The 20,892-nt window shown below is 44.0% G+C and overlaps 1 protein-coding gene across 2 annotated transcripts in view; it reads right to left on the reverse strand.

The window, feature by feature from the left end:
* Nucleotides 1–20,892, reverse strand: part of NBAS (NBAS subunit of NRZ tethering complex) — a 670,356-nt gene that overhangs the window by 289,067 nt on the left and 360,397 nt on the right. For both annotated transcript variants that reach the window (XM_077291450.1, XM_077291451.1), the window contains exons 37-38: nt 19,149–19,262; nt 15,536–15,659 (exon numbers count right to left, since the gene is read on the reverse strand). In XM_077291450.1, coding sequence (XP_077147565.1) covers nt 15,536–15,659; nt 19,149–19,262 — 238 coding nt within the window. The remainder of the gene's footprint in view (nt 1–15,535; nt 15,660–19,148; nt 19,263–20,892) is intronic.

Consider the following 20,892-nt stretch of genomic DNA (forward strand, 5'->3'; position numbering starts at 1 on the left):
ATGGATAGACATGATAATGATGAAAAAATGGAAACAAGGTTTTCTTGTTTTACTCAGTATGGATGAGCACCACAGGCAGAAATCCCTGCACTTATGTTCTGCCAGGCTGAATGCACTTGTGCGAATCATCAAGATCCACTGTTGGCAGCTGCTATCTACTTGTCGACCAATGATGTCCCATATGTGCGAGACTGGCTGCAGGCCGTGGGAGCATGTTTAGGCCCTGCAGGCTGATCACAGTAGCACCAGCAAAATGCATCCTGGCGTTGCGGACTTGAAAAATGGCTCCTAAGACACTTTAGAGAAATGGCCGTAACACTTGTTCCACGATTGAGCCAGTAACCATTATCTTTCTTTTTGCCACTTCAAAAATCACAAAAGACATAACGGGGATCACTGACATTTCCCGCTAGGCCTCAAGTCCCAGATAGATGAGTTTCTTGGTACAAAGTGCGCTCGCTTGTCACACTGCAGTCTTCGTTCCCTGAATCACAGACTCGGCCCTCTCTCTGTACCGTACGTCTGCGCTGAAAGTAACAGCTCACACGAACGTCCCATTCTGTGGCCTGGTCATCTTCCTCAACCCCGCCTGGCTTGGCCCCACTAAGTTCGGATCCCAGAGGCCTGGTCTCAGGTCACCCAGATTTTGTCTCTCAATCCTTCTCCCGAAGCTGGATATTCGATTCTTCCCTCTCGATTAGTCAATGGTAATGGCGGCTGAAAGCAGAGTCCACTGCTCCGCACATCCATACTGATACAGGTACAAGCGTAGACTGACTACCTTCTTTGCATTCCTGGGCTTCCCCCTTAGGTTCATACAGTTCTTTTTGCTTTCACTTTCTCTTTATTTGATCAGCGGGTGGTAGTGTTTGCCCACAGACACTTGAGTATGAACTCTACTATATATGTTTCTTCACTTCTTCATCCCCTTACTTTCGCCCGACATTGAGCTATGAGCAAGACGTCCAGCTACATACTGACAGTTGACCTCACGATACCGTTCCCAAAGGTTGCCATGGTGCACAGCAATATGATAATGGATGCTGGAATGGACGTCTATCCTCTTCAGGGATTAGTCCTGATGTTGTCTTGGACGCAATGATGGCCAAAGATTGATCAAGACAACACGTGGGAAACATCCTGAAGAGGGCTTCAGGAGGGAACAGCGCACTGGTCCGACTCCTAGGACTATGGTGTGGTATGGCATAATGTATGCGAGTCAATCTAATCTAGTCTTCATGACAGGTACACCAACAGCACGGTGATGCATTGACTTGGTGGTGGAACCAGAGGCATGGACAATTCTCAAAAATGTTCCAGGAGCTGATTATCAACACGATAACATCAGCCCACAAGTTGTTGGTGCTACTGTGAACACCTTCCATGACCTAAATGTGCTACCATGGCATTATGTACAGAAAATAGCCAGAGGGAGAGTTGGTGAGAACAACAGAACAGACCAGTATATGCAGATTTGAGGATTTCTATATTGTTGCATATAATGGCCCAGTTATATTCTGCCAGATTTTACTTTTCAAAAAGCTGAAAACAACAACAAACATCAGACATCATCGGGGAAAGTGGAATTTCACAAAAGGAAAAGTATGCATGCAATGCCGCACTGGAGCAGCAAGTACAGTTTGTTTGGGGAACTGTTCCCTTTGTGCTCTCAGTGTATTATCTAACAAATTGCAGTTGTGTGTTATGCATCGCCATTTGTGGCTATGGTTATTCATTTGGTTTATCAATGCCATGCAGTATTGTTGCTGGAATATCTATTAGAGTCATTATATGTCAGCACCTATTTAATCCCTGAAAATTGAGAAGGTGGGATTGTTTTTATAGTGAAGTGCTGTTATGGTCCCTAGATATTTATCTATAACCCCAATTGTATCAGTTAGGAGTGATCTAGATTGAATGCACGGTCTCTTCTATTTTACATATGTACATCTTACCCTCTTACTAGTTATTATGTGCACATTGTTATCAATCTAGTAGTGCATCATATAGTCAATACAGGCCGTCTGTATCTTACTTTCGGTCTTATAGGGTTTAATAGGAATGCAGGGACAGCCATCGCACGAGCGGGGGTGCCAGTCTCGTGTTTCTCAGGGTGCCAACCTCCGCACCTAGGTAGGCGCTCAGACCGAGCTGATATATAGGGACAGGCCACTCATTTCCACACATCGGCTGAGTGAGCTTGTTGTGACATAGCAGCACTTTCACTGAGGGGGATTTTCTCTAATTTATCATAGATTTAATAATAAAGGTTATTTTTTATAAGAGGGGCTTCTCTTTTGGTAAGCTGTTATATTTTCACCCCTGAGCATATATTAGTTTGTAAGAAGAAGTAAAAGGAAAAAAATAAAAAGGAGAAGGAAGTAGAAAAAAGGAAAAATAAAAAAGGAAAAAAAAGTAGTAGGAAAAAGAAAAAAAAAAGGAGAAGAAAAAAGGAAGTAGAAAAAAGGGACAAGGAAAAAGAAAAAAAGAAGGAAAAAAAGGAAGAGGGAAGAAGAAAAAAAGAAGAATAAAGAAAAAACAAGGAAAAAGTGATAACGTATGCATTACATATACCAGTTCCCTCTAGTGGTGGCAACAGACAGCATTTTTTTTTTTGTATGTTATTATTATACACTTGTGGCCAAAAGTATTGACACCCCCTGCAATTCTGTCAGATAATACTCAGTTTCTTCCTGAAAATGATTGCAAACACAACTTCTTTGGCATTATTATCTTCATTTAATTTGTCTTAAATGAAAAAACACAAAAGAGAATGAAGCAAAAAGCAAAACATTGATCATTTCAGACAAAACTCCAAAAATGGGCCAGAGAAAAGTATTGGCACCCTCAGCCTAATACTTGGTTGCACAACCTTTAGCCAAAATAACTGCGACCAACCGCTTCCCGTAACCATCAATGAGTTTCTTACAATGCTCTGCTGGAATATTGTGTAAATCAAGTTTATTGAAAGAAGTTACATAAAATAATGCATTGCAGTTAGAATAATAACAAACAGAAACATATCAAGTACCTTTTGACACTTTCAAAAACTGTAATTCAGGAAAATATAATAAAGTTTCCTAAATCAACCTGTGGGATAATTTCTTTGTCACCTTAAATATGGAGAATACTACTCTGGTAACCTTTCCAAAGGGAATCTGAAAACAATCAATTTCTAGAAGTCGGACCCATGACGTCCTCCCATTGGCTATGAAGTGGTATAGTACTGTAGATAATGGGTTTTATGGTCGCCACAAGTCCAAATCTCCAAAGCCCATTCTGTCGATCCAAATTATATAATGCTGGGGTAAGGGCAACCAGAGTGTTTCATTATGCAAACTTAATTTAAACCAACTTTATAATTAGTAGAGAAAAAAAGAAATAAAGAAATAAAGTGAATAGAGAGAAGGAAGAAAGGGGAAAAGAGATGGGGAAGGGAGGGAGGGTATGATTTCCGGTATCTCAACCAATTCAACTGTTAATTAGTATTAAAGCATAGTTGTTCCATCACCTGGAATATAAATGCATGAGGGCACCAGTAGCACATTTAGTAATTTAACCAAGCCAGGTATTTAGCGCCTCAGTCTCTCTAAACACTATCCAAGGAGTCCATAGGTTTAATACCTGAAGTTCCCGTATCCTGACTAACCAATTGTTCCATACGAAGGAGATGGTTTAATTCTGCTACTAATTCAGATTTTGAGGGGGGAATTGATTGTTTCCAATAGCGGGGTATTAGATTACGTGCAGCCGTCAAGAAATGTCTAAGAAGGCTTCTCTTAAACTTGGCTATGGAGAGATCACAAATAGACAGCAGAGCCATCTCCATTGTAGGTCGAACCCTATGGAGGGATAATTTGTTGTGGAGATCAAAAACAGCCTCCCAAAAACCTCTAATGGGTGGACAAGACCACCAGATGTGCTCATACGAACCTCTCTCCTTCCAACAAGGGGTTAACTCCAATTTCACCCGACCTACAGGGACAGGGGGAGTGGTACTTCAGCCCAGGGGGGGTGGCTTCGCCCCCCTGTGGCTACGATCGCTCTGATTGGCTGTTGAAAGTGAAACAGACAATCAGAGCAATCTGTAATATTTCACCTATGAAAATTGGTGAAATATTACAATCCACCCATGGCCGATGCTGCAATAGCATCTGCCACGGCTGGAGACCCCGATCTGCCCCACCCCCACGATCTCCTCCTCTCCGTCCTGTCATGTCCCATGCTCCCCTCCGTCGTCCTGTCCGCTCCCCCGTCCTCCTGTCTGCTCCCCCCGTGCTCCGATAAGCCCCCCCCCCGTCGTGCTCCGATCGCACACCCCCATACTTACCGAGCTCCGATGTCCCTCCCGGTGTCCTCAGTCTTCTCCATGGGCGCCGCCATCTTCCAAAATGGCGGGCGCATGCGCAGTGCGCCCGCCGAATCTGCCGGCCGGCAGATTCTTTCAGGTACATTTTCATCGCTGTGATAGGTTCTATCACAGCGATCAAAATAAAAAAAATAGTAAATAACCCCCCCCCTTTATCACCCCCATAGGTAGGGACAATAATAAAATACAGAAATTATATTTATTTTTGTTTTTCCATTAGGGGTAGGGCTAGGGCTGCACTTCGGGCTAGGGCTGCACTTCGGGCTAGGGTTAGAATTAGGGTTAGAATTAGGGTTAGGGTTGCAATTAGGGTTAGAATTAGGCTATGTGCACATGGTGCGGATTTAGCTGCGGATCCACAGCGAATTGGTCGCTGCGGATTCGTAGCAGTTTTCCATCACGTTTACAGTACCACGTAAACCTATGGAAAACCAAATCCGCTGTGCCCATGGTGCGGAAAATACAGCGTGGAAACGCTGCGTTGTATTTTCCGCAGCATGTCAATTCTTTGTGCGGATTCCGCAGCGTTTTACACCTGCTCCATAATAGGAATCCGCAGGTGAAATCCACACAAAAAACACTGGAAATCCACGGTAAATGTGCAGGTAAAGCGCAGTGCGTTTTACCTGCAGATTTTTCAAAAACGGTGCGAAAAACCCACACACAAATTCGCAACGTGGCCACATAGCCTTAGGGTTAGGGTTGGAATTAGGGTTAAGACTAGGGTTAGGGGTGTGTTGGGGTTAGGGTTGTGGTTAGGGTTGGGATTAGGGGTGTGTTGGGGTTAGTGGTGGAGTTAGAATTGAGGGGTTTCCACTGTTTAGGCACATCAGGGGGTCTCCAAACGCGACATGGCGCCACCATTAATTCCAGTCAATCTTGCGTTGAAAAAGTCAAATGGTGCTCTCTCCCTTCAGAGTACCGACGTGTGCCCAAACAGTGGTTTACCCCCACATATGGGGTACCAGCGTACTCAGGAGAAACTGGACAACAACTTTTGGGGTCCAATTTCTCCTGTAACCCTTGGGAAAATAAAAAATTACGGGCTAAAAAATTATTTTTGAGGAAAGAAAAATTATTTTTTATTTTCACGGCTCTGCGTTATAAACTTCTGTGAAGCACTTGGGGATTCAAAGTGCTCACCACACATCTAGATAAGTTCCTTTGGGGGTCTAGTTTCCAAAATGGGGTCACTTGTGGGGGGTTTCTACTGTTTAGGCACATCAGGGGCTCTGTAAACGCAACGTGATGCCCGCAGAGCATTCCATCAAAGTCCGCATTTCAAAACGTCACTACTTCCCTTCCGAACCCCGACGTGTGGCCAAACAGTGGTTTACCCCCACATATGGGGTATCAGCGTACTCAGGACAAACTGGACAACAATATTTGGGGTCCAATTTCTCCTGTTACCCTTGGGAAAATAAAAAATTCCGGGCTAAAAAATCATTTTTGAGGAAAGAAAAATTATTTTTTATTTTCATGTCTCTGCGTTATAAACTTCTGTGAAGCACCTGGGGGTTTAAAGTGCTCACTATGCATCTAGATAAGTTCCTTGGGCGGTCTAGTTTCCAAAATGGGGTCACTTGTGGGGGAGCTCCAATGTTTAGGCACACAGGGGCTCTCCAAACGCGACATGGTGTCCGCTAACGATTGGAGCTAATTTTCCATTCAAAAAGTCAAAAGGCGCGCCTTCCCTTCCGAGCCTTGCCGTGCGCCCAAACAGTGGTTTACCCCCACATGTGAGGTATCGGCTTAATCAGAAGAAATTGCCCAACAAATTATAGGATCCATTTTATCCTGTTGCCCATGAGAAAATGAAAAAATTGAGGCAAAAAGAATTTTTTGTGTGAAAAAAAAGTACTTTTTCATTTTTACGGATCAATTTGTGAAGCACCTGAGGGTTTAAAGTGCTCACTATGCATCTAGATAAGTTCCTTGGGGTGTCTAGTTTCCAAAATGGGGTCACTTGTGGGGGAGTTCCAATGTTTAGGCACACGGGGGGCTCTCCAAATGCGACATGGTGTCCGCTAAAGATTGGAGCCAATTTTTCATTCAAAAAGTCAAATGGCGCTCATTCCCTTCCAAGCCCTGCCGTGCGCCCAAACAGTGGTTTACCCCCACATATTAGGTATCAGCGTACTCAGGACAAATTGTACAACAACGTTCGTGGTCCAGTTTCTCCTTTTACCCTTGGGAAAATAAAAAACTGTTGCTAAAAGATCAGTTTTGTGACTAAAAAGTTAAATGTTCATTTTTTCCTTCCATGTTGCTTCTGCTGCTGTGAAACACCTGAAGGGTTAATAAACTTCTTGAATGTGGTTTTGAGCACCTTGAGGGGTGCAGTTTTTAGAATGGTGTCACTTTTGGGTATTTTCAGCCATATAGAACCCTCAAACTGACTTCAAATGTGAGGTGGTCCCTAAAAAAAATGGTTTTGTAAATTTTGTTGTAAAAATGAGAAATCACTGGTCAAATTCTAACCCTTATAACTTCCTAGCAAAAAAAAAATTTTCTTTCCAAAATTGTGCTGATGTAAAGTAGACATGTGGGAAATGTTATTTTTTAACTATTTTGTGTCACATAACTCTCTGGTTTAACAGAATAAAAATTAAAAATGTGAAAATTGCGAAATTTTCAAAATTTTCGGCAATTTTCCGTTTTTTTCACAAATAAACGCAGAAATTATCGACCTAAATTTACCACTAACATGAAGCCCCATATGTCTCGAAAAAACAGTCTCAGAATCGCTAGGATCCGTTGAAGCGTTCCTGAGTTATTACCTCATAAAGGGACACTGGTCAGAAATTGCAAAAAATGGCCAGGTCATTAAGGTCAAAATAGGCTGGGTCATGAAGGGGTTAATAACTGATATGACAAGCGAGGACGTCTGCCCGACCACATATATCTTGTAATTGTTGTCTTGAGTCTGGAGAAAAAGGAGGTGGGTAGGACCATAGGAATAGTCTGAAAAAAGTAAAGGAGACGTGGTAAACAAGTCCATTTTTATCGTATTGATCCTCCCCAGCCAGGATATATGTAAATTATTCCATTTCTCCAGATCAAGTTCTGCTCTACGAAGAGCTATTTTATGATTGGCCTCATATAATTGTGACGTCTTAGAAGTTAAGGTTATACCCAAGTATCTAAGGGAGTCACAGCGCCATTTAAACGGGAAGGAGTGTAGCTGAGAGACCAAGGAGGGTGGCAAAGACATGTTTAATATTTCGGATTTGTGGGAATTTATTTTAAAATTACTCAGTTGACCAAAGCAATGCAGTTCCGATAAAATGTTGGGAATAGTGGTTTTAGGGGATGTAATAAACATGAGCACATCGTCAGCAAAAAGTGCCAACTTGTGTTTTTCTGATAGGACCTTCACCCCTTTAATAGATGGGTTATTACGGATTGCGTTGGCCAAATGTTCCATAGTCAATACATATAGCAAGGGTGATAAAGGACACCCCTGCCTTGTGCCGTGTCGTATATGCAAGGGATCCGACAAAGAGCCATTAACTTTAATCTGTGCAGAAGGGGACTCATAAAGGGCCATGATACTCCTCAATGTTTTCTTTTTCAATCCGATACCCTGCTCTGCTGGAATTTTAGACCATTCCTCTTTGGCAAACTGCTCCAGGTCCCTGATATTTGAAGGGTGCCTTCTCCAGACTGCCCTTTTTAGATCTCTCTCCACAGGTGTTCTATGGGATTCGGGTCTGGACTCATTGCTGGCCCCCTTAGAAGTCTCCAGTGCTTTCTCTCAAACCATTTTCTAGTGCTTTTTGAAGAGTGTTTTGGGTCATTGTCCTGCTGGAAGACCCACGACCTCTGAGGGAGACCCAGCTTTCTCACACTGGGCCCTACATTATGCTGCAAAATTTGTTGGTAGTCTTCAGACTTCATAATGTCATGCACACGGTCAAGCAGTCCAGTGCCAGAGGCAGCAAAGCAACCCCAAAATATCAGGGAACATCCGCCATGTTTGACTGTAGGGACCGTGTTCTTTTCTTTGAATGCCTCTTTTTTTCTCCTGTAAACTCTATGTTGATGCCTTTGCCCAAAAAGCTCTACTTTTGTCTCATCTGATCAGAGAACATTCTTCCAAAACGTTTTAGGCTTTTTCAGGTAAGTTGTGGCAAACTCCAGCCTGGCTTTTTTATGTCTAGGGGTAAGAAGTGGGTCTTCCTGGGTCTCCTACCATACAGTCCCTTTTCATTCAGATGCCGACGGATAGCACGGGTTGACACTGTTGTACCCTCGGACTGCAGGGCAGCTTGAACTTGTTTGGATGTTAGTCGAGGTTCTTTATCCAACATCTGCACAATCTTGCGTTGAAATCTCTTGTCAATTTTTCTTTTCTTTTCCGTCCAAATCTAGGGAGGTTAGCCACAGTACCATGGGCTTTAAACTTCTTGATGACACTGCGCATGGTAGACACAGGAACATTCAGCTCTTTGGAGATGGACTTGTAGCCTTGAGATTGCTCATGCTTCCTCACAATTTGGTTTCTCAAGTCCTCAGACAGTTCTTGGGTCTTCTTTCTTTTCTCCATGCTCAATGTGGTACACACAAGGACACAGGACAGAGGTTGAGTCAACTTTAATCCATGTCAACTGGCTGCAAGAGGGATTTAGTTATTGCCAACACCTGTTAGGTGCCACAGGTAAGTTACAGGTGCTGTTAATTACACAAATTACAGAAGCATCACATGATTTTTCGAACAGTGCTAATACTTTTGTCCACCCCCTTTTTTATATTTGGTGTGGAATTATATCCAATTTGGCTTTAGGACAATTCTTTTTGTGTTTTTTCATTTGAGACAAATTAAATGAAGATAATACCAAAGAATCTGTGTTTGCAATCATTTTCAGGAAGAAAGTGAGTATTATCTGACAGAATTGCACGGGTGTCAATACTTTTGGCCACAACTGTACAATAAACTGTGTTTTCAGGAGAACTTGCAGCAGAATGCCCGTGTCTGCCTCTAGCTCCTCCCTCTATAATGGTCCTTTCAGGAGAACTTGCAGCAGAATGCCCGTGTCTGCCTCTAGCTCCTCCCTCTATAATAGTCCTTTAGGAGAACTTGCAGCAGAATGCCCGTGTCTGCCTCTAGCTCCTCCCTCTATAATGGTCCTTTCAGGAGAACTTGCAGCAGAATGCCTGTGTCCACCTCCAGTTCCTCCCTTTATAATGGTCGTTTTAGGAGAACTTGCAGCAGAATGCCCGTGTCTGCCTCTAGCTCCTCCCTCTATAATGGTCCTTTCAGGAGAACTTGCAGCAGAATGCTCGTGTCTGCCTCCAGCTCCTCCCTCTATAATGGTCTTTTCAGGAGAACTTGCAGCAGAATGTCCATGTCTGCCTCTAGCTCCTCCCTCTATAATGGTCCTTTCAGGAGAACTTGCAGCAGAATGCCCGTGTCTGCCTCCAGCTCCTCCCTCTTTAATGGTCCTTTCAGGAGAACTTGCAGCAGAATGCTCGTGTCTGCCTCCAGCTCCTCCCTCCTCCATAGAATCTTATAGGCACCAACTGATATCTTCTCTCTCTCAGTAATGTGATAATCTGTTTTCATTGAACACAGATACTAAAGATTTAATCCATGAATTGAGAGTGACTGATCGACCAGGGAAGAGAAAGAAGCAGATTTCCCTAAACAGATACATTACAAGGTTGCTTATTTTTCCTGTGTACTATTGATTTATGAAATAAGTAATAAAATGAAGATTCCTCTTTAACAGTAGACAGCACGGAATGTAATATTACTTGGAATTACGATGATGCAGGTAGAGCGAGGGCTGCAGCAGACAGTTATGGGGAAATTAGGAAGAGGAGCATCTGGTAAGATTATTAAAGAAAATGTCAAGACTGACGTAACAGATTGGAGCATGACCCGCACACACTCCCGAGGCCGCCCCCCGGCAGGTGTACAGGGATTTATTTCATACAGGCCACAACCAGGTCGGGGAATAACAAAGGCTTCTATAGGAACCAAGCTTTCATATGTCAGCTAACAACGAAGGATAAATTGGCAGAGGATGGCGATGACCTGGAAGGTCACATGTGATGCCTATTAGAAAACGAGGAGAAGCACAACGAGAAAACAAAGGGAACGGGAGGAAGTTCAAGTGAGGTCAACGAGTGGCTGTTACTTATCTGTGCCGCAGGTAACCGGAGGGGAGAACAAGACACTGGAATTACTTCCACATTTTAGGTAAGTGCGGGTTATTACATCGAAATGGTAGTGATTTATGTTGTCTCATATAAACCCACAAACAAGTAAGTGACATAGTGGGAGCTACCGGTCTTTAGATTGCAACATGTAAGTAGAATAATGTAATCAAAATTATTCACCCTCCGTCGCTTATTAGGTTAATTAGTAAAAAAAAAAATTTCTTCAATGTATTACAAAGTAAATATCTCAACACAACAAATATAACCAGAGGTTTCTCCAAATTCAGCACAAAATGTCACGCTTACTGACTACAGCAGTCTCAGAATTATTTTGCCTCTTCATTAGAAGCATCTTTTGGTTTTTACTACAGCGCCTCTGGCCGTTATGACCTGCCGCAAACATGATGCATAGCTGGACTCAGCCTTCAGTTCACTAAAATTCTTGGGTATAAAAAAAAAAACAAAAACAAAAAAAAGTTTTGTGTGCTTTTGGATCATAAAAGGTGAACAGCTTAGGCTGTGATCACACGCTGCATTTTTTATCCATTTTTTTCTGCAAATTAAAAGCTGCTTTCTACAGTACCAGCCAAAGGTATGAGATGTCAGAAATTCTCAGGCACGCTCTGGTTTCATTTTCCTGAGTGAGTTGGAAATCTGCTGTGTTTTTGAAAACTTAAGAGGTTCAACTCTTTCAGCATTTTTGTAGCTTTTCTTCACCCATAGAAAGCAATAAGTGGAAAAAAGCAGTAAAAACACAATAAAAAAACATTGCTATAAGTTTTTGAAGCGTTTTTAGTACAAAAAAATGGCAGATACAGCAGCATGTGAAACCCAATATATAATAAAGAAGTGGATTTTACAGATGGTGAGTGCTCGCATTTTCTATAAGACTGTTAAAGTAAACAATGCCCGACCAACTCAATGCCCTACCAATGTGTTAGGTAAACAATGTCCTACCAATGTGTTAGGTAAACAATGTCCTACCAATGTGTTAGGTAAAACATGTCCTACCAGCTTAATGCCCTAGCAGTGTGTCAGGCAAACCATGCCAGACCAATTCATCTCCCTCCGCTGTTCTTACATTTGCAATTACCGTATTTTCCGGCGTATAAGACGACTGGGCGTATAAGACGACCCCCCAACTTTACCAGTTAAAATATAAAATCTTCTTAAAAGTCGGGGGTCTTCTTATACACCCTATGTCGTCTTATAGGGCCGGTGAATATGTGCCTTTTGGGGGGGGGGGGGGGGGGGAGTGATCCTGATGACGAGGGGGCGTCTCACAGGAAAGTGAGTATCCCCCATTACCTTATCGTAGCGGTGCAGCGTGGGGGTCTCAGTGCTGGGAGTGGCGGCGGCGGCTGCTGTGCTCTGGTGCGGCGGCTGCTGTGCTCTGGTGCGGCGGCTCCTCTTCTGTGTGGGGCCTCTGTGCTGTGCGGTGGCGGTGGCGGCGGCATATCTTTATCCAGTTGGGGCTCCTCCGGCATCTCCTTAGCCCTGGAGGCCCCGCCGCAACTCCATGAGTGCAATGCAGCGGCCATTTTCCCGGAGGCAGCTCAATAGGTGCGATGCGGTGGCCTCCGGGAAAATGGCCGCTGCTCAGATTCAGATCTCGTCCCGAAATCTCGGGACACGAGATCTGAATCTGAGCAGCGGCCATTTTCCCGGAGGCCACCACATTGCACCGATGGAGTTGCGGCGGGGCCTCCAGGGCTAAGGAGATGCCGGAGGAGCCCCAACTGGATAAAGATACGCCGCTGCCGCCGCCACCTCACAGCACAGAGGCCCCACACAGAAGAGGAGCCGCCGCACCAGAACACAGCAGCTGCCGCCGCTCCCAGCACTGACACCCCCACGCTGCACCGCTAGGATAAGGTAATGGGGATTACTCACTTTCCTGTGAGACGCCCCCTCGTCATCAGGATCACTCCCCCTCCCCACCCACCATATACACCGGCGTACAAGTCGATTCCCGGCGTATAAGACGACCCCCGACTTTTAAGAAGATTTTCGGGGGTTAAAAAGTCGTCTTATACGCCGGAAAATACGGTATGTTTTTTTTTTGTTCAAAATAGTTACAATTTTTACAGAGATAAAATATTTTTTCCACTAAATAATTTGATCCAACTGCCTTTTTTTCAAAAATGATTTATGATTTCACATATAATTTTCCATCAGTGGCCTAACACCTTGTACTGTTCATGCTTGCAAGGTGGAAGCAAAGATGAACTTTGGGATCCTGAAAAACACAGCAAAAAATGTAATAAAAAGGCAGCAAGAAAAGGAGCAACTAAGCCAGCAAATCCTTTTCTTCAGTCTGCAGCTTTGTTACAACCCAAAAGATCAGGTTTTGGCTGCAGAAAAGAAAAACTGCTAAAGGGCAACATGTGAACATTGCCTTAAGAGTTCGAACATGACTACTTTCAATGTTTAGTATACAACTTGCTTGATGATTCCTAGAATGAACTATGGCAGAGGCTCGCTGATTCCTACAATGAAGTATGGCAGAGGCTCGCTGATTCCTACAATGAAGTATGGCAGAGGCTCACTGATTCCTACAATGAAGTATGGCAGAGGCTCACTGATTCCTACAATGAAGTATAGCAGAGGCTCGCTGATTCCTACAACGAAGTATGGCAGAGGCTCGCTGATTCCTACAATGAAGTATGGCAGAGGCTCACTGATTCCTACAATGTAGTATGGCAGAGGCTCGCTGATTCCTACAATGAAGTATGGCAGAGGCTCGCTGATTCCTACAATGAAGTATGGCAGAGGCTCGCTGATTCCTACAATGTAGTATGGCAGAGGCTCGCTGATTCCTACAATGAAGTATGGCAGAGGCTCGCTGATTCCTACAATGAAGTATGGCAGAGGCTCACTGATTCCTACAATGTAGTATGGCAGAGGCTCGCTGATTCCTACAATGAAGTATGGCAGAGGCTCGCTGATTCCTACAATGAAGTATGGCAGAGGCTCACTGATTCCTACAATGAAGTATGGCAGAGGCTCACTGATTCCTACAATGAAGTATGGCAGAGGCTCGCTGATTCCTACAATGAAGTATGGCAGAGGCTCGCTGATTCCTACAATGAAGTATGGCAGAGGCTCTCTGATTCCTACAATGAAGTATGGCAGAGGCTCACTGATTCCTACAATGAAGTATGGCAGAGGCTCGCTGATTCCTACAACGAAGTATGGCAGAGGCTCGCTGATTCCTACAATGAAGTATGGCAGAGGCTCGCTGATTCTTACAATGAGGTATGGCAGAGGCTTGCTGATTCCTACAATGTAGTATGGCAGAGGCTCGCTGATTCCTACAATGAAGTATGGCAGAGGCTCGCTGATTTTTACAATGAAGTATGGCAGAGGCTCGCTGATTCCTACAATGAAGTATGGCAGAGGCTTGCTGATTCCTACAATGAAGTATGGCAGAGGCTCGCTGATTCCTACAATGAAGTATGGCAGAGGCTCGCTGATTCTTACAATGAAGCATGGCAGAGGCTTGCTGATTCCTACAATGAAGTATGGCAGAGGCTTGCTAATTCTTACAATGAAGTATGGCAGAGGCTCGCTGATTCTTACAATGAGGTATGGCAGAGGCTTGCTGATTCCTACAATGAAGTATGGCAGAGGCTCGCTGATTTTTACAATGAAGTATGGCAGAGGCTCGCTGATTCTTACAATGAGGTATGGCAGAGGCTTGCTGATTCTTCCAATGTAGTATGGCAGAGGCTCGCTGATTCTTACAATGAAGTATGGCAGAGGCTCGCTGATTCTTACAATGAGGTATGGCAGAGGCTTGCTGATTCCTACAATGAAGTATGGCAGTAACTCGATTCTTACAAACAAGTATGACAGTGACTCGATGATTCCTACAATGAAGCATGGCAGTGGCTCAATGGTTCCAAAAATGAAGTAAGGTGTTGGCTTGGTCATGCCTACAGAGAGGTATGGTGGTGGCTCGGTAATGCCTACAGTGAGGCATGGCAGTGACTCAGCGAGATTTACAGTGAAGAATGGCAGTCGCTCAGTGATGTTTATAGTGAAAAATGGTGGAGGCTCAATGATGCTTATAGTAGAGAATGGCGGTGAATTGGTAATGTTTATTGCGAAAAATAGCACTGGCTCGTGATGCTTATAGTGAAGAATGGTGGTTGCTCAGATTATGCTCTGGCATTGCTTTGCTTACCCTACACTTGATCCTTCCTGCCCTTCAGATGCTGTAAGATTTTACATCAAATATCAGAAACTCCTAGGACAAAACGTCCTGCCTTCTATGAGGAATAAGAAGCTTGGACAACTTGATCTTCAAACAGTACGATGATCCCAACATATCTAAAAGTCCATCAAGGTTTGGTTTCAGAAGAAAACCTGAAATATTCTGTGTTGGCCGACACACCCACCGGGACTTACACCCCATAGAAAATCCTTGATGGGATCTGAAGTAGGCGGCTGCAGCAGCTCACAAACCTAGGAATAATTAGTGGACTGAACCCACTGCCTGTGAGGAATGGATGAAGATTCACTAGGAATGCAGCTAAAAGTGTGTGTCTGGTGATGCCTCATGTTTACAGCAGGTCACAACAGCCAGAGGGGCTCTACTATGTATTAAAGATGCTTGTTCTGAAGGGGTGAAATCATTTTGATTTCAGGAGTATATGAATGAAACACATGCTAGTTAACATAAGAATCTTTCGGAGATCTTACAACAGATTTCAGACAGTTATTTTATCCATTGAGCTGCGTTCAACGTAGGAAGATGAAAGTCACTAGAAAGTCAACAAAAGGTCCCACCTAGTTCAATACACCCATCTATAAACCAAAATGGACATCCAGTCTGGTACGAGGGTCTCCCTTTTTGGTGGATTTATACTGATTAATTTGATCCTATTTGCTTTACGAACAAAAAGAGCGGTTTTCATTCTATACAAAAATAAAGAACAAACTAAACATAATAATACTTGTACCCTCACAATACTGATTCTGCACCAGGAGCGTTACCTTCTGTTGCCGGGAACAAGGTTTCCCCTTCACTTTTGGTTTCGGCCAGTTTTCCTGTCCTCAGCAGAACTTCAGCGAAGCTTTCCTGGGAATTGTTCTGGTATGCAGAGTACGTAGCTTCCCCCTGACACAAGGTAACGAGCAAAAGGAATCAGAGAAAAAGCATTTACAGAAGAAAAATACATAGTGTGACTACGAGGCTAAGAGGCTCTCAGCCTTGTGTACACAACAATGGAGCATTGTGCTACCGAGGAGCGCTACCTTCACAATGCTATGCGGAAAGCTTTTCTTGGCTATATTCATCACTTTAGCTATCGGTCTTTACTTTGATGGAAGTTTTTATCTACTTTCGGGATTATTTTGTAGTGTAGTATTTAGAATGAAAAAATAAATTGCTATGTGGAAACTGTCAGCATGCCGCTGCCGGAGTGTGAACCATTTTGCTTGCACATCTGCAGCGCACATTCACTTTCAATCAAAGATATCCATTATTTTTAATCACTGTGGAACCTCCTTTTCAGGTCTTTGGGGATCACAGCCATATCCGAAATGTTCAACCAGTCATACATGATGGCCATTCATTACCGACATGAATGGTGCCATCAGGAGCCACTAACATGGATGTATCGTTCTCATCTTTCTAATATTGTGCTGAATTCTTACTGAGTCCTTAAAGAAGCACTCCTCCTCCTCCTCCTATCAAAGTTGTTATCCTCTTCATATATTGCAGTCATCATATTATATAGCACTGTGTACTGACAATTGCTCATTTTGCCTTTCTACCAAACTAATTGTTCTCTTTTCTCTGCTCTATATACAAACAGGAAGTCTCTTGTCCCTGCATTTATCATTCCCCTCTTCAACTCCTGACCCAGCTGCTCCCTCCTCCCTCCTGGTAGAGACTTTTGCAGCTACTCATGATGGGAAATTGACCTCCTATTTCTACATAAAGCTTAGAAGGATTCAGCTAGTTGGATTTTAATCATGTGATGTCATAGACCTAATGGAAAAGAGAAGAATTAGCTGGGTAGAAAGGCAAAATGAGCAATTGTAAGTACACAGTGCTGTATAATATGGTGACCGCAATATATTTAGAGGATAAAAAGCTTTATTGGGATGAGGAGTGCTTCCTTAAAGGGAACATATCACTTGGTTCATACTCCGCAAACCAGGGACACATGAATCAGAGTGTGGCTCCACAATTGGCACCGGAGCGTTAAAAAAATGACTAGTCCGGTGCCGCTTGTGGCCTGCTTCTCCCAGTGCCCCTCTAGGTGATTGACAAGTTTCTCTTCCATCAGTGTAATCATCAATCACCTGGAATGATGCAGGAAGAAACCGGCCAGGGGCAGAGCCGAGATTCCTGGACGGATTACCTAACTGGTACGTTCCATAGGATCATGCAGCCTTTGGTTCGGGCAGCATAAATCGGGTGACAGGTTCCCAATAAAGGTTATGGACACCTTTGACATGGAATAAATGATTTTTACATATGTTAGTGATTACCTTTAGGCAATAAAATAGCACCGCAACATAGTTAAAAAGACGATTTTTCATACACAATTGTCTCTATAAAATATGTAAAAAAAACATACATATATACAGTATATATGGGTCTATGGATTTTTTTACCTATTTCACAGAGACAATTGTTTATTAAAAATGTTTTTTTATTGTTTTTTTTTTAATTGTTTTTGAACTATTTTTGCAGTGTTGGATTACGATCTTTCTCCATCATGAGATTCCAAGCACTGCTGACATCACTCACTTTCGGCATTTCTGGTGGTGAGCTGATAACATTCATTCATTTTCATCCTCCCTGATACACAATTTGCAATCTAATCCAAGTATCAGATTTTTCTCATGTGGGAGTGCCTCTCTCAGTAATACAGGTTGGATGTGAGGTCTGTGTGTATCGAACTTGCTAATGTCTTCATTAGTTTATATATCAGCACAGCTGGAATACCGCACTTCACTACTCTTCGACAGCTTACTTTCTCTTCCCTCTTTGACACTGTAGACACTTTCTCTCCTCTCCATGCTTTGGAGATCTGGGTACAACACTCTTCACTTCCCTGCTGCTATCTCTAACAGTCAAAGAAGAGAGGAGGGGAGCAGAGAGATATGAGAATCAAGAGTACTGACTAAAATAAAGTACTTACAGACTCTCTACAGAAGCAAAGTGGTAGAACTTTTTTAATGAAGACTATTTAGAAAGTTGCTTGACTTTGCATTTTGGAATTAAATGAACAATAAAATAAACATTCTGTGCAAAGATGTATATAGCCTCTAATGAATCTAAAGGAAAGGTGGGGGTAGAGATCTATACATAGCAGATCTCCAATCTGGCTCACAGAGGATGGTCCCTGCTTAGGCACCCCCTCAAAGATGTCCATATGCACTAACAAGGAATATGGACAGGGGTTTACCTTTGGAAGACGACAAACAAGTAATGGGGAAATCTCTCGATGATGCTACCCAGAATTGCGGTATCTGGTGGTTTCAATATAATCAGTGTTTTATCAACAGGAGATGATCACTAGAGGACTAGGTGTTGCGTGCAGGTCAGTCCAGTTAATATGTGTAACCCCACCCTCAACACCGATTGGTAGCTTGCCGATTGTACATAGGAAGGAGCCAATAAGGGGTGTGGGCGAGGTTATACACAGCTCAGCATTTATAGCACTGTAAGTGACAGATCGCTGGAATCAGGGTCTCCACCCCTTCATCAGATTCCATAGCAAAACTTGCCGATAGATGCCCTGAAAATGGGTTAGTTTTAAAAAATGTACAGCTTAACCTTAGGACAAGCCATCAATATCGTTAAGGGTCTGCCTATGAGCAGTCCTTCGATCTCAGGTATGAAGGGGATGTTGCGCATCTGCAAACACGGCAGCCTCTTAAGTGTTTACATTGGTCGCATGACATGGAGCGGGGTGCCCAAAGGTAGATGTAATATTGATGATGGCTTATCTTAAGGGCACAGTCAGGCGGCCGTATAAATCGGACTGAAATCAGTGCATGGAATGGCCGCGGCTCTTCTCCCCCGAGCGACACAGCTGCATAGAAATACATGTAGCTGGCACGCTCGAGTCGCTAGAGCTGCCGGCCAGTCCGAGCACGACTTTCCGATCACAGTCCGGCCGTCTGACTGCACCCTAAGGTTAAGCAATTAAAGGGGATGTTCAGGGGGAGGCAATTGATGATATTTCCGTAGGTGAACAGGAATTAAGGTGCAGCTTTTTTCCTGCAACCGTCGGAGCAGCCAACAGCCGATTGGGGGTTCCAGGTGTCGGACATCTGATATCGATGACTTAATGGACATCACCTTTAACTTTTAAAAGCCTGGAAAACTCCTTTAATAATTTAATTTGTGCAAATCAAAAAAAAAAAAAAAAAAAAAAACCACTTAAGCCGAGCAGGAGACAGATCTCACATGCTGCAATCTTTGAAGCCAGGTGCACATGAGATAAATATCTGTCCTGTTGAGCTGAAAAGAAGTTTCATTTAATTAATCCTTAAGATCCACTTGAAGATGTTTAATTAAGTATTCTTAATCAAGGCGGACGCCGGCGCCTCTCCCCTCGTTTTGTGCCGCGCTTATTACACTTACATCAGCAATAAAAGGATTGACGATTAGAGATTCGTAGAAAGGATGGCAGCCTTGGCTCACGCCCGGCGTAGTCGAGCCCTTGGCGCTCTTCGATGGGCTGCGTGGCTCTTGACCCTAGATGAGCGGAGACAGAAAAGGAAATGGTTAATCCACAGATTTGCCTTGGAGAAGATCCCACCGCTGGAGATGGGGGACGAGGATAGAGATGGTGAGCGCGCTACAGCTGCCGTCTGAAACTCTAAGTACTGGTGGAAATGACTGAAGGATCAGACTCCAAAATGCAGACGGCGGCCGCGATCCCCGGGGCATGGTCTGGAAGACGACTCTTTGAAAGATTATTTAGACACTGTTGTCCGGCCTTGGGGTACAATACTGCAGTCACTCTATATGACTGCAGACTTGTGAATGCGCGCTGTCAGGATTCTCCGACGCCGGGAGAGGCAGGCACGTGACCACAAGTATGTGATTTGCATGCATACAGTCACAAGCTGACTAGACGTGCGCAGCCTCGCACAATGCAAGCGCACCGAGTGAGGCCGGACACGTCTAGTTGGAATGTGGCAAGAAGTATCAAATCGCTTGCGGTCAAGAATATGCTGCTGCCGGCACCGGAGAATCCTGACAGCGAGCATTCGCAAGTCTGCAGTCATGTAGAGTGACTGCAGACTTGTGGCCAAAGGTTGGTCAACCTCTAAGGTACCTTCACACTAAGCGACGCTGCAGCGATATCGACAACGATGCCGATCGCTGCAGCGTCGCTGTGTGGTCGCTGGAGAGCTGTCGCACAGACAGCTCTCCAGCGACCAACGATGCCGAAGTCCCCGGGTAACCAGGGTAAACATCGGGTTACTAAGCGCAGGGCCGCGCTTAGTAACCCGATGTTTACCCTGGTTACCAGTGTACATGTAAAAAAAAAACAAACACTACATACTTACATTCCGGTGTCTGTAACGTCCCCCGGCGTCTGCTTCCTGCACTGACTGTGAGTGCCGGCCGTAAGGCACAGCACAGCGGTGACGTCACCGCTGTGCTCTGCTTTTACTTTACGGCCGGCGCTCACAGTCAGTGCGGGAAGCGGACGCCGGGGGACGTGTGACAGACACCGGAATGTGAGTATGTAGTGTTTGTTTTTTTTTACATGTACACTGGTAACCAGGGTAAACATCGGGTTACTAAGCGCGGCCCTGCGCTTAGTAACCCGATATTTACCCTGGTTACCACTGTAAAACATCGCTGGCATCGTTGCTTTTGCTGTCAAACACGACGATACACGCCGATCTGACGACCAAATAAAGTTCTGAACTTTCAGCTCCGACCAGCGATATCACAACGGGATCCAGATCGCTGCTGCGTGTCAAACACAACGATATCGCTATCCAGGACGCTGCAACGTCACTTATCGCTATCGTTATCGCTGCAAAGTCGCTTAGTGTGAAGGTACCTTAAGTCTTTGCTGTACGTGTATTTTTGAGGATCCCACCCAGAAGGCTAATAACAGGGAAGAGGAGGCCATATCTCAGGAATGGAGAGAAGCAGGGACAAAAGAAAAACAGCTCCACAATCAGAACAGCGGCATTTACGCCAAGTGAAAGAAATAAATTGACGGGTCCTCTTTAAATAATAAGGCTGGCAAAGTTCAAACAGTCACGAACCATGCAGATGGTGCAAATATTCTACATGTGTTAAGGCTAAGGTCACACTGGGTGTTTTTTCAGCACTGTTTATGCATTTTATATGCAAATTT

This window comes from Ranitomeya variabilis, chromosome 2 (genome assembly GCF_051348905.1).
Source record: "Ranitomeya variabilis isolate aRanVar5 chromosome 2, aRanVar5.hap1, whole genome shotgun sequence".
NCBI classification, from domain to species: domain Eukaryota; kingdom Metazoa; phylum Chordata; class Amphibia; order Anura; family Dendrobatidae; genus Ranitomeya; species Ranitomeya variabilis.